At 50.4% G+C, this 12,294-nt stretch overlaps 1 protein-coding gene across 1 annotated transcript; it reads right to left on the reverse strand.

The window, feature by feature from the left end:
* Positions 1-436: 436 nt before the first annotated feature.
* RAX (retina and anterior neural fold homeobox) lies at positions 437-5,349 on the reverse strand. The gene is made up of 3 exons (XM_057504360.1): positions 4,771-5,349; positions 4,222-4,475; positions 437-1,382 (listed from the first exon to the last, which is right to left on the reverse strand). The coding sequence occupies exons 1-3, from the start codon at positions 5,057-5,059 to the stop codon at positions 882-884; spliced, it is 1,044 nt and encodes a 347-aa protein (XP_057360343.1). The 5' UTR covers positions 5,060-5,349; the 3' UTR covers positions 437-881.
* Between the last annotated feature and the right edge of the window lie 6,945 nt (positions 5,350-12,294).

The following is a 12,294-nucleotide window of genomic DNA, read 5'->3' on the forward strand; positions in this document are numbered from 1 at the left end:
GGACAATGACCTGAGAGGGGTCTTGGGCCGCCAGGCGCTTGGGCACGTTCAGCTCTCGCTTTGGGAAAGGTGGTGTAGACGCTTCCTGCTAGTGTCAGTTCTTCAGAGTAGCTGAAGCAGCTAGGCTGTTGGGGTTTCGAGGCGCTGGAAACGCGCGGGCGGCGGGGCCTTAGGCTCGGATCGTCCGGCCCCCGCACACTCCACGCGCTCTGGGAAGGGCGCTTCCGGCTGAGGGCACCGCAGCGCCCGGGAGGCCGAAGAGCCTGCACTGCAGCCAAGCGCCCTCAGGGGGACGCGCGGGGGGCCAAGCCCCTGCACAGCCCTCCGCTTTCCCTGGCCGACCCGGCGCATCCCCGCAGCCCCTCGCGCGCCCCATTCGCGCACACACCTTCCTCCCCGCCACCGCAGTCCTGGGCGCGCTCGACCAGACTCAAACCCAAGCAAGCAAATCTTTAATTATCCTCCCCAATCCTTTCAAACGCTACTATACAAACAGTTCCTCAAGCTCTATCTCCCCGCCTCTCCGTCCCCCCCCCCCCAGTTGTGATCATCTGGGGCTGCCACGCCGCCCAGAGCGGCGCAAGTCAGGCCCTTAGGGTCCTCCTTGAATTTGGAGGTTCCGGCGCCCGCCAGGGAGAGAGCAGTGTGGCCCGAGAGCCGGACCGCCTCGCCCCGTCCTTCAGCAGGGCTGGGAGTCGGTGAGGGTGCGGGGTGGCCTGAGGGCCTCCCGAAGGTCCGAAGAAGACGTGCGTCCAGGATCCAAGCCTGCCTGCGGCGTCAGGCGGCCCTGGGGAAGAGGAGCTGAGTGGGGGCGGGGGGCGGGGAGAAGGGGTGCGCCTGTGCGGCTTGGGGCTGGCTCCCAGGATGGTCCCCCGGTGCCCCTAGAGGGCCTGCCACGGCTTCCCGATGGCCTGGATGTGCTCCTTGGCCTTCAGCCGCAGAGCCGCAATGCTGCTGTTGCGGGGATCCGCCTCGTCCAGGGGGAACTTGTCCCCGAAGCCGGGCGCGCACGGGTATGCAGGCGGCGGCGGCCCCAGAGGCTGCAGGCCGGAGGCCAGCGGCGGCGAGTTCAGGAAGGACGGCGGCGGCGGCGGCGGCGGCGTGTAGCTGGCGGGCAGGCTCTGCGCCGGCGGCCCGAAGCCCGGCAGGCTCTGCAGCGCCGTGGCGCCCCCGCCCGGCAACTGCGGCCCGAGCCACGACTCCAGAGGCAGGGCGACCCCCGCCGGCCCGCCGCCGCCGCTGGGGCCCGCGCCCAAGGGCGCCAGGGCCGTCGAGGGCGTGGAGCGGCTGAAGGAGAGGAGGGGAGAGTCCTGCAGCTTCATGGACGACACTTCCAGCTTCTCCTGCCGCCTCCACTTGGCCCGTCGGTTCTGGAACCATACCTGCGGAGGGCAGCACAGCGGCCGTCGGGCTGCGGCCCCGCCCGGCCAGGTCGCCCGCACTCCCCCCCACCCCGCGCCCTGGGCCTCCACGGCGCCCACCTGCTCCTTTCACTCCCCGCCCCACCCCCACCTTCTCCTTTCTTGTTCATCCCGTTTTCTCTTTGTCTCTTCCCCTCTTCTCTCTTGTTTTCCTCTGAGTCTCTTTGTCCCACCCTTGTCCTCCGTGATATCCCCGCCCTTGTCCCTGTTTCCCTCATTCATAGCTGTGGCTGTGTTTCCAACTCCCGGCACCCAGCAGGTGCTCCAAAGAAGGTGAAGTTAACCCTGGAGTTGGAGCATAGGGCTGTGGAAACCAGATCCGCATTTCTGTGACCTGCTGGTTGGCCCCTCCTGACACTCAGTTTAGTCTTTGCCTGGCTCCCTGTAAGGTACAGCTGTCATTGGCTGCGTTTTTGTCTCAGACTTTGTTTTACCTGCCTTTTGCCTCTTTTATAAACATACGAATAAGCAAATACTGGAAGTACTGTAACTGGCAACGTTGGTTTTTAAAATAGAGCTATCTCCACGAATTACTGGTTATAATAATCAGTAGAAGAAAGTGAGTTTCTTTTATCCAAGCATATTTGAATTGATGCTTTAATAAGATTTTCATTTTTCTTTATTGATAGCCTTTTAGTATGTCTGATATTTCTTATAAATGGTTTTCAATGATTACAATAGTTCATTATATGTACTTAGTTCATTATATGTACTTTTAGTTTGTGGACTTAGTTTTGACATTACCCTAAGATGAGTTCCAGTTTTTCTTTTTTCTTTACACATAAAGTCCATGCCTAGAGTGCAGTCTGGTCTCTTATAGATGAAACTTCTGTTACTGATTTGATAAAAAGCACAAGAAAGGGTGTGATTAAGTTTCACCACTAAGTTACCACCCTCAGAAACAGAACAGAGAATTGGTCTAGTTTAGTGGAGAATCTGGAAAGAACTATGACCCAACTAGTGGCATCAGTGTTATATTTACGAAGGAGAATAGGGAATAGTTGTGACCTCAGAAGGGAGAAAACAGTTCTGAATCAATAAGGTGGATGGTGTGGGGGTACGGACTTCCTAGGAAGGCTGAGAAAACAGCCATCTAACAGCTGAGCAGAGCAGACAAGTTTGTGCAGGGCAGGGATTTGTGGAGGAAAAAACTGTAAGTACGCAGGCCCCTTCCCACAGATTCATCTACATATGTGAGGCCCTAAACATTTCCCACAAGTATTAGTTATTTTGCTGATAATAGAGAAGAAAGAAAACACTGGCATGGGTGCAGGCTCCCATCCCTCTGCCTCCTGCATTTCCCTGCATGTTCCTCTCTACCCCCCAAAATATCAGCTATAGTCTTTGGATCCAGTATCAGAGCCAGAGGGCTGCAGACTGGGACAGGCCGCTCTTATACCGCTATACTGCTGCCCTCAACACAGTCAGAGACAACCCACCCCCAACCTGATTACATCACGTAGCCATGTGTTAAGAACCTGCCGTATGCTGGGCACTGTGCAGGCCCTGTGGTCACAGAGAAGACACAGACACTGTTCTCAAGAAGCTCACAACTTAGGGGAGATGCCAAAAATCCCTGAGCATGTAAAGAGGAATAAGGAAGGTGGAGCAGAGGTGGCCTCAGGTATGAAGGCAGCCCCTGCAGTTGGCTATACCTGCGTTCGGTAGGGGCACTGGAAGGCTTGGCTCTCCTTTCTCTTCCTTGTTCTTGTGTTCTTTTCCTTTGCCAGTCCTAGCATCCCTCCCTGAAAAGCAGGTGCTAAGATGCCCACCCCTTTAATGGAATCATTGCTGCTTTCGTGCTCCAAATTAGGAGAAATTGAACTGTCCCTGCCAGTTAATTTTGAGTCACATTAGGGAACTATTTTTTAAAACCATGACATTTACTCATTACTTTAAACCCCTGAATCAAGCAGAAGAGAAAAAAAGGCAAGAACTTGCCCTTTTTACTTTTATGACAAGGCCAAGAGCCGCCAAACATCTGAGTATGCTCACTTCCTGGAAATCTAATTCATTAGACACACACACAAATCCCAACTTAGTTCCAGTGTCTTTAAAATGCAGTGAAATTTGTTCCCAATAACTCCTTTTCAGGCCTCTGTTTTAAACTCCCAATTTGGAAATACTCCCAGATTTTTCACAGATGACTAGCAAATATTTAAGGCTTTCAAATATTTTAATGATCAGGGATTAAAGATAATTAAGCTTAATTAAAGCGAAAACCCCTTTACAATAAAAAGAAAAGGTCTCTGCAGCAGCAGGAAGTTTAGCTGGATGTGTACCAGAGACGCAAAAGTCAGTTTCTTAAACGAATCCACCAAAAGTTTCAACTGTGAGGCGCCAGACCCCTCACAAGAAGACAAGGGTTTTCTTTTTCAACATGGTATATTCCAAGCTAGTGGCTAGGGTGGCACTGGGGGCTGGAACCCCATTACCCTCCGGCGCTGCCTACATTCAGGCCCTCTCTGCTCATCCCTCCCTTCAGTGGCTCCGCCACCCAATCCCGGCTGTGTCTGGTAAGTTGTTGCCTCTTCAGCCTGCCAGCCATTCCCAATTTCTCTTTTTAGCTTAGAAGAGGGTTGACTCCCTCTCTCAGCCCCAAGGGGAGATGGTACTACAAACTGGAACAGAAAGTCTGAGGGGCGGTGGTGGGGATCTGTGTCGCTCCTTTGGGGCCAAGTCAAGGAAGGCCAATGGGGAGAGTGTCACGATAAGTGTGTGGACGCCCGGGGATTCTAGGGAGCACTGGCTGCAGATTGGGCCTAGGGCTTGCCGGGGGACTCCCTTCTGGGCGCTGTACCTGGACCCGGACCTCGGGGAGGTTGACCTTGCTCGCCAGCTCCTCGCGGCTGTACACGTCGGGGTAATGGGATTTCTCAAAGGCGCGTTCCAGCTCGTGCAGCTGGTATGTGGTGAAGGTCGTGCGGTTCCGCCGGTGTTTCTTCTTGGGCTGCTCCTCCTCAGACTGTTTCGTGTCGCCGGCGGCGGGCCCGACAGGCAGCCCAGGGCTCGGCCGCGCCTCCCCGGGCTCCTTGGGGCAATAGGGGCGAGGGGCTGGGACGAGGAGGCCCCAGACGGTCAGAGACACTCCCCGGAGTATCCCTGGGTCTGCTCAGCCTGCCCACGCGCGCGGGCAGCCTCATGCGGGCTCAGACGTGGTAGGGGCGAAGGCTGCCAGGGGCCGCTAAGCTTTCTCTGAACCCAGGTTGGAAGCTGCTGCTATGCACCCAACCCCCAACCCCGCGCCCAGATGCCTTAATAAAAGTTAAGGCAGGGTCTCTCTCCTCTTGCAGAGCTACCAAGTCTGGGCCCCCTAAGGGCCTCGCAGCTGCTGGGGATGCGCACTCACCTTCGTACTCGGGGACGGCCGTAGCGGGCGGCGGCGGGGAGGGCTCGGCGCCTCCCCGGGACGCCTTGGGGCAGGCGCTCCGCGCGCCCGGCCTCCTATCCAGCTCCTTTGCGCCCCGGGGGCCTGGCTCTGCCGGGAAGGAGCCGAGGATCCCGTCGTCCTTGGTAAACCCCAGGATGGCTTCAATGCTGTGTAACCGCGAGGTGCTCCCGCCCGGGCTGCGTAGCAGGTGGCCGGCGAGCGAGAAGCTGCCGTCGGCCATGGCGGGGACGCAGCCGGGCAGGTGCATGGGGACAGCGGGAAGGCGGAAGGGTGCGGCTACAGTTCTCGGCGGCGCTGCCTGTTCTGGAGACAGAAGAGGTTCTAAGTCGGCGCTTCCAGAGTTCAGCCGTCCAACCCGAGGGTTCCCCACCCAAGATCAAACTGGGCGGGTGACGCCTGCCTGGGCTGCGCGCGCTGGAGGTGGGCGAGCGCTCCGCGCGCCGCCGCCGCGGTCCCAGCAGGCGTCCGCTGTTCTGACTCCGGGCAGCTGGGGGCCCGGGCGCTGCAGGCTGCGAGCCTGCTCGCCGCGGACCCAGCCCTTCCCTCGACCCCGCCCTCCGCAGCGGGGCGGGCCTTTCCCTCGCCCAGCCTCAGGGTCCTCGCCGGGGACCAGCGGTGGGACGGTTGACAGGCGTGGCAACCCGGGTACTGGGCCCCCCGTCTGGCCTCAACAGGGAGCATGCCCTCGATCTCACGCCTCGCCCAGGGCTGCCTCCCCGCTTGGGCTCCGCTCCCGCTCACCTCCCCCTAACTCCAGTCCGGCCTCTGTCCTCTGGCTCGCTTCGTCCGCAGGGCTGGACGCGCCGGGCGACCCTTGGGCAGACCAAGAGGAAGGCTGCCCGACTTCAGGTCTGGGAAGTCAGTCCGAGCTTCTTCACGGTTTGAATCGCCCCTTCTCTCCCTCTTTTTACCCTTAAGGGGCACTCGCGGCTTCGTAGTCAGAAGCCCAGGACTTAGAGTTAATTTTGTTTGTTTGTATCTGTTTTAACCACTCCTCCCTGTCCCCTCGGACCCGCGCTCTGCAGGCTCCCTCACTCCAGCGCGCGCCCCGGGAGGCGGTGGGGCCATCTGTGCCCGCGGGCCCGGTGACCTCGAGTGCCCGACGGCCCAGCAGGAGGCTGGGAGGCTGGGAGTCGGGCACACCGCCCGGCTCAGGCCCGGCGGGAGACCCGCTAGAGGTTCTTCACTCGCACAGACTTGCTTGCCTTGCGTGAACCCCCCCCAAACAATTCTCCAGGCCAAGGAGATGACCGGCCTCAGGCTGCCTGGGAAAAGACCTCGCTCTGGGCAGGGAAGGCCCCGCCTTCCTGGGGGTGACAGGCATAATCTCCTTGCATTTCTTTCGAGTTTCAGGGCTCCACGATGTTCCGTCCTCGTGGAAAGATGGTTTCTGCGGGCAAGAGTTTTTTCACATCCCCCAGGGCTGTGATCAGTACTGTGAACGCCAGCACTTCTCAAATCTGACGCCAGATCCGAAAAGGGCAACTGGCCTACACTGAAATGTTAGCTGGAAACGTGAGCCTAAATGCTTTGCGAAGAACCTAGGGACCTGGAGATTCCTTTCCCTGCTTTCCCCAGTTTTATTGAGATACAATTGACATACAGCACTGGATAAACCAAGGTGTACACCACAATGGTTTAACTTACATATATTGTGCAATGATTACCACAGTAAGTTTCAAGTGCATCACCTCATATAGATGCAAAATAACGATTTAAAAAATCTCTTTTGCAGGAGGCAGTCTGATCTCCACACAGGGGCCTCTTTCCACCACTACCCTTGGTGTTTTTCCTCTGGCATTCAGACCAGCCTTTACTGCTGCCTTCTGAGGGTCAGGTACTGACAAGAGCCATGTCAGCCTCGCAAAAGAAAGGAAAGGCTAGGCCACTGTCCTTGAGGAGTTTAATGTCCAGCCTAGGAGACAGGGCAAAGGAAGAAATAAGAGGGAAACTGGTACCTTTGAACCCTCCTCCTTTAAACTGAGTTACAAGGACATTAAAAAGGACATGTGACTGGTTAAGGATTGTTAAATGGTTAATTCTCCATGATGGGTGGAGAGGGGGTCATTACACAAATTGCTCTATTTTTAGTAAAACTACAAAAAAGTAAACTACAAATGTGAGTTTGCAGTAGATGGAAATCAAGCCCCTGATTAAAATGATAAATTATTTTTTATTATAAGAAAAAGCTAAATTAATGAAAATCAGTATGCACTTAATATTTTTTGCACATTACTATCGTTTTCAGAATCTCATTCTTCCTGTCATCCAATCTGCACAACCCTGTGAGGTAAGCAGGACAAATATACCTGTCAGCATTTTATAGAAGAGGAAACTGAGGCTCAAAGTGCCACAGCTATTACGTGGAGGAGTCAGGACTAGAACTGAGACCCCTTGACTCCCTGTCCAGGGTTTTCTAACTGCAGTTCATTTGTATTTATTACTATAGAGTGTGAACCTTTTGCTAAGAATCAAAGTACATCTTAGCCTGCAGTTCATCCTTAATCCTTCCTGGAGACTGAATTCTGCATCCAAGAAGCTGAGGTAGAGGTAGCTTAGTTCCTCAAAGAAAGGAAGTCAGAGCCTGTATATAGTGGCTGTTGGGCACTGGTGTCTGGGACTGAACACCGCCCTGAGGAGGTTCCCGCCACAGTCCAGGCAAAGTCCGTCTCCTGCCTCTCCTTGGGCTTCCTAGGCTGTCAAAGGCCCTATCCCTGCAAATGGTCCAGTGGCCCCCAAGAAGGTCCCGTGTCCCAGTGATGTAGACCCGTGACCAGAGGGCAGCTGTAGGGGTAATTGACTGATGTTTGTTGGTCCCCTGTGACTGAGAATGCTTCTGATGCAAACTTCCCCAATATGAAATTGATCTCTATAATCACCGCTAAACAAGGATTGGCAGTATTTCTTAAGCTCCTGCCCACACGCTAAGGGCCTTATGGCCTTGTTTTCCAAAGTTAATTCCCTCTGAAACTGCCGGTTATCCCTAATAGGTCCAGGTGAGGTTAGCTTTTATTTGCTGTTTATTTCAGTTTTGGGAGAGAAAAGTGAAAAAAGCTTGGGCAGCCACTGGCGTGGGACCATGGGGGACACAGGGCAGAGAGGGACAAGGGGAGGTTGGAGCCTCCTTTGTGCACAACATAAAGAGCTAGTCAATACCATTGTGGGCACGGTGGAGGGTACTCCAAGCAATCAGCTGGGGGTCATTGTGAGGGGCTAATCTACATGTGTATTTTCCAAGAACTCTATTAGGGAAGATGAATGGACTCAGCCATGTCCCTAATTCTCTAGCATGAAGCTGCATTTTTCCAGCAGTTAGGCTAGCTCATAATCAGCCCAGCTTCAGCAAAAGTAAGGAGTCTGGCTTCTGAACCCCACCTCTGTTTAATTCATTAATTCATTTGGTGAATCAAAGAAAACTCCCTCCTCCCAGCTGCCACATGGGGACTGGATTTAGATGCAGCTAAAGCTCCTTTCAGCTTGGCGTGGTTCAGAGAAACATTTCCAGAAGTGAGGATGGAGGGGGGTGTCTTCAGGGTGGGAGTTTGGTGTGACGTGGGAAGGACAACCTAGAACATAACTGAAGTTGGGAGAGAAATTTTGAGAAAAAGGAGAGGGACTGGCTAGCATGCAGAAAACGAAATCTAAAGGTAACCAGGAATTGTGTGAAGTTATTGCATGAGGTGGTTTCTTTCTTGGATGGGGATGCCCCGCGTCTGGAAATATTCTAGGTTCACTGCTTCCCCTACAACACTCTAGAGAAAGGGGCACCCATAGTGGGAGTTCCCTGGGCACTGGTTGGGCAGGGGGCATGGTCACAATGTGAGCTAATGGCATTTGACCACAGCCTCTAGTAATTTCACCTTGGAGGAATATTATAGGTTTGGGTGAATACTATCTATTTAAGGGCCCATGTAATATTTCTCCATAAAGTATAGAGAACCAACTCAGTTGTTCGCATGTAGACTATCCCCTTAGATATATTTTAATCCTTATATAATGCCACCTGTCTCGTACCACACTGGAGGACTACCTCTTCCCTTTAGATGATACGTGTTCATTCGGGGAAGGCAACTTTTGTAGCCAGAGCAAAACACAACTCAAATAATCATTACCCACACACGTAGGGAAGTTCAACAGATTCAATTGTCTAGAGTTAAAATATATATAATAACCATTACTATTTATTGAACATTAACTATACACCAATAGGCACTCTTTTGAGTACTTTACATGGATTCCCTAATCTGTCCTCACAATAACCCTATGAGATAGACACTACCATCATCTCCCCTTTACAGATAAGGAATATGAGGCACAGAGAGGTTAAGTCACTTGTCCGAGGTTGCACAGCAAGTTTCAGGCGGAGCCAGGACTTGAACCCAGGTGTTTTTTTCAGGAATGCTTCCATCTAACCACCATGTGTACTACCTTCTGATATGGTGTGCATGTCTGTATATGTGTGTACATGCACGTGCATATGCATTATCAATTCTCCTGTGGTTGTAAGAGAACTAGCAGATAAAAATAAAATTTGGTAGTCAAAGGAAACAAGGATATGGTTAAAGGATACATGATTCAGAGTATGAGTGATATGGGATGGAAGAAGGTGGGATGTTCAGTCTGTATTTTACTTGGTCACTTACAACAATGACAGATATGCTAAAGAAATAAATTATGTTTATCATTCAGCTTCCCAAGGCAGTCTCATAAAGTTTAGGGAAATTCTCTGTTTCCAGAGTTCCAACTCATTCTCAGTGGTTTGTGAACAATGTATTTTTAAGCACTTCCTCTGTGTCACTGATTTTGTCTGCCTTTGATGCTCTGAATCTATATTATACTGTATAATGTATGTCATGGGCACAATATGCAAGTTGGTAATGATGGTTGTAAGAAAAAGATCAACAGCTAATCTCTCTCTGTAACACTGACACACTGAGTCCAGAGATAAAATACACTATGCTTGTCCATATCAAATCTTCCTAATCAATGAAATATTTTCCTGTTTGAAACACTACACAAGATATATCAGGAAAATTTTCTTAAAGATGCTTATCAGAAACCTCATATTTTTTTTAGTTTTTTAAAAAAATTTTGGTATCATTAATCTACAATTACATGAAGAACATTATGTTTACTAGGCTCCCCCCTTCACCAAGTCCCCCCCACATACCCCTTCACAGTCACTGTCCATCAGCATACTAAGATGCTATAAAATCACTACTTGTCTTCTCTGTGTTGTAGAGCCCGCCCCATACCCCCCCATATTATACATGCTAATTGTAATGCCCCCTTTCTTTTTCCCGCCCTTATCCCTCCCTTCCCACCCATCCTCCCCAGTCCCTTTCCCTTTGGTAACTGTTAGTCCATTCGTGGGTTCTGTGATTCTGCTGCTGAGAAACCCCATTTTTACAAGTAGACAATTAATAATGAATATCTTTGGCCACTTTTATAATACTGGCACAAATGATAAACACACTTTGTATACATCAGTTCACTACTCAATATGTCAATCTGAGTATTCTCTAGTATTTTCAGACTAAATTAAAGTAGATATTGATCAAAGGTATCTTATCACATAATTGTGGCTAAAATACATAAACCAATGTATAGGGGTCCTCATATAGGCATTTATGGCTAAACTGAGCACCCTCTCAGATGGGCCTATGGAAACATATTTTGTCTAATCAAAGATGAAACCAAGGGCAGTTGGGAGCTGTGTTTTGTGGTGGTCATATCCTGTTTGAAAGCCTTCCTTTGGTGTAAGAACAGGGAACACAGCTCCCTGCAGACTATCCAGTAATAAGCAAGAGGCCTGCCTCCTTTGGAATTCCCATTGTTTCCCAATTTTGATATTTTTAGGAACAACATCACTTAAAACTAGTCTCTGATTTAGTTTTCCAGTTATTCAGGGGATCATATGTTTAAGACTTAGAAGGGGAACCTGGTGATTATTCTACCTGCTCTCTCACTTCTAGACCCCACCTTCCCTTCATAGATGTGGAAATGTGGACCCAGAGAATTTAAATGATGTGCCCAAGATGAGACAGAATGTCTGTGGCAGGGTTTGGACTAGAAGCCAGTCTCTGGACTGCCTACCTCTCCACTAGGTCACTGTTTCTTTACCACTGCCATGCTGAGCTCTCAGGATCCTACCCTCAGATGTCCCATGCTTGTAGGTACAATACATCTGTGCATGAATCCCAGAGGAATAGGTTTTGTACAAATACAGTGAAGTTGTTGCACAATCATTTACCAACCGAGTTACCTTGGCTTGTTCCTGAGCTTGCTTTTGCAGTTGATGCTAATCCAAGTAGCCTCTATATAAGAGAAAAAGTTCCTTTGGCAATAGATTTGCAGGGCACTTGGGGAAACGATTGCTTTTCCTCCACATTGGTGTGTGAGAAACAGCAGCTCTTACTGACTTGTTAGAGCTGGTGGTTCGCATCTCTTCCTAGCTCTGAGTTCAGCGATGTCACATTAGTAACTTGAAATCAGCCATAGTGGGAGTATTTTCAGCACAGAAATTGGCAGTCACTAAAAAGTCAGGGTATTCTCCATCTTCTCCACCCCCAGCTAATGGTTTTTAAATATTTACTAGCATACCAATGCTCCTACTTCATTAAGAGTGGAGAAAATAGGAATTGTGTATTATTATTATAACTAAAATACAATCTATAGGGTAAGAGATGTCCACTTTTTTTTTTTTTGCCAAAAAAAGAGGAACATTTGCAGCATTATCTCAGAATGTAAATAAAAGAGGGAGACTTGAGTGTCTGCCAAAGAAATGGACCTTTTTTGTGTTGTTAGGAACAAAGCTGTATTAAGATAATTCCTCTTTACTTGTTTTCTAATTAAACTAATTGAATACAGAGTGTCTAGGGGAAGCACAAGAGACATTTATCTCGAGGGGATGATGGTCTGGAAGCCTATCAATCCTCTTAGGGTGTTAAGAAGGCAAATCCTAGGATGCCCCTTATGCAGTAGCCATGACCCAACCCCCACCCAGAGTTCGGCCATCTCTAGGATTTGTCTCCCCTCTTCTTTTTGAAAGGACAGTGGTCAGGGAGCCAATTCCCATTTACTTGTACTGTGAAAGGTCATATTATTATAGTCCTTTCTTTCCCACACCATCCGTGTTCAGTAAGCCTTTTGGCTGTGTTTCTGGAATATTTATTTCTTATACCTGGACACTCCTTTCCATCTCCACCACGTTGCAGGCCACCAACCCATCTTGTGTGAACAGGCTACTGCATTAACCTTCTAACGGTTCTCCTTCCTGCTCCTTTTAGCTCCCTACTCTCCACTCAGCATTCAGATAATCTATCAAAACTATATTAGACCATGGTGCATCACCATAAAACTTCCCAAAGGTCTACTGTTACACTTTAGATAAAATCAGAACTCCGTGTTCTGTTCTGTAAGGCTTAGCCCTTTACTTCTCAAACGGCCTCACTGAACACTTTTGGCCACTGTCCCATCTGT

This window comes from Manis pentadactyla, chromosome 6, assembly GCF_030020395.1.
Source record: "Manis pentadactyla isolate mManPen7 chromosome 6, mManPen7.hap1, whole genome shotgun sequence".
NCBI classification, from domain to species: domain Eukaryota; kingdom Metazoa; phylum Chordata; class Mammalia; order Pholidota; family Manidae; genus Manis; species Manis pentadactyla.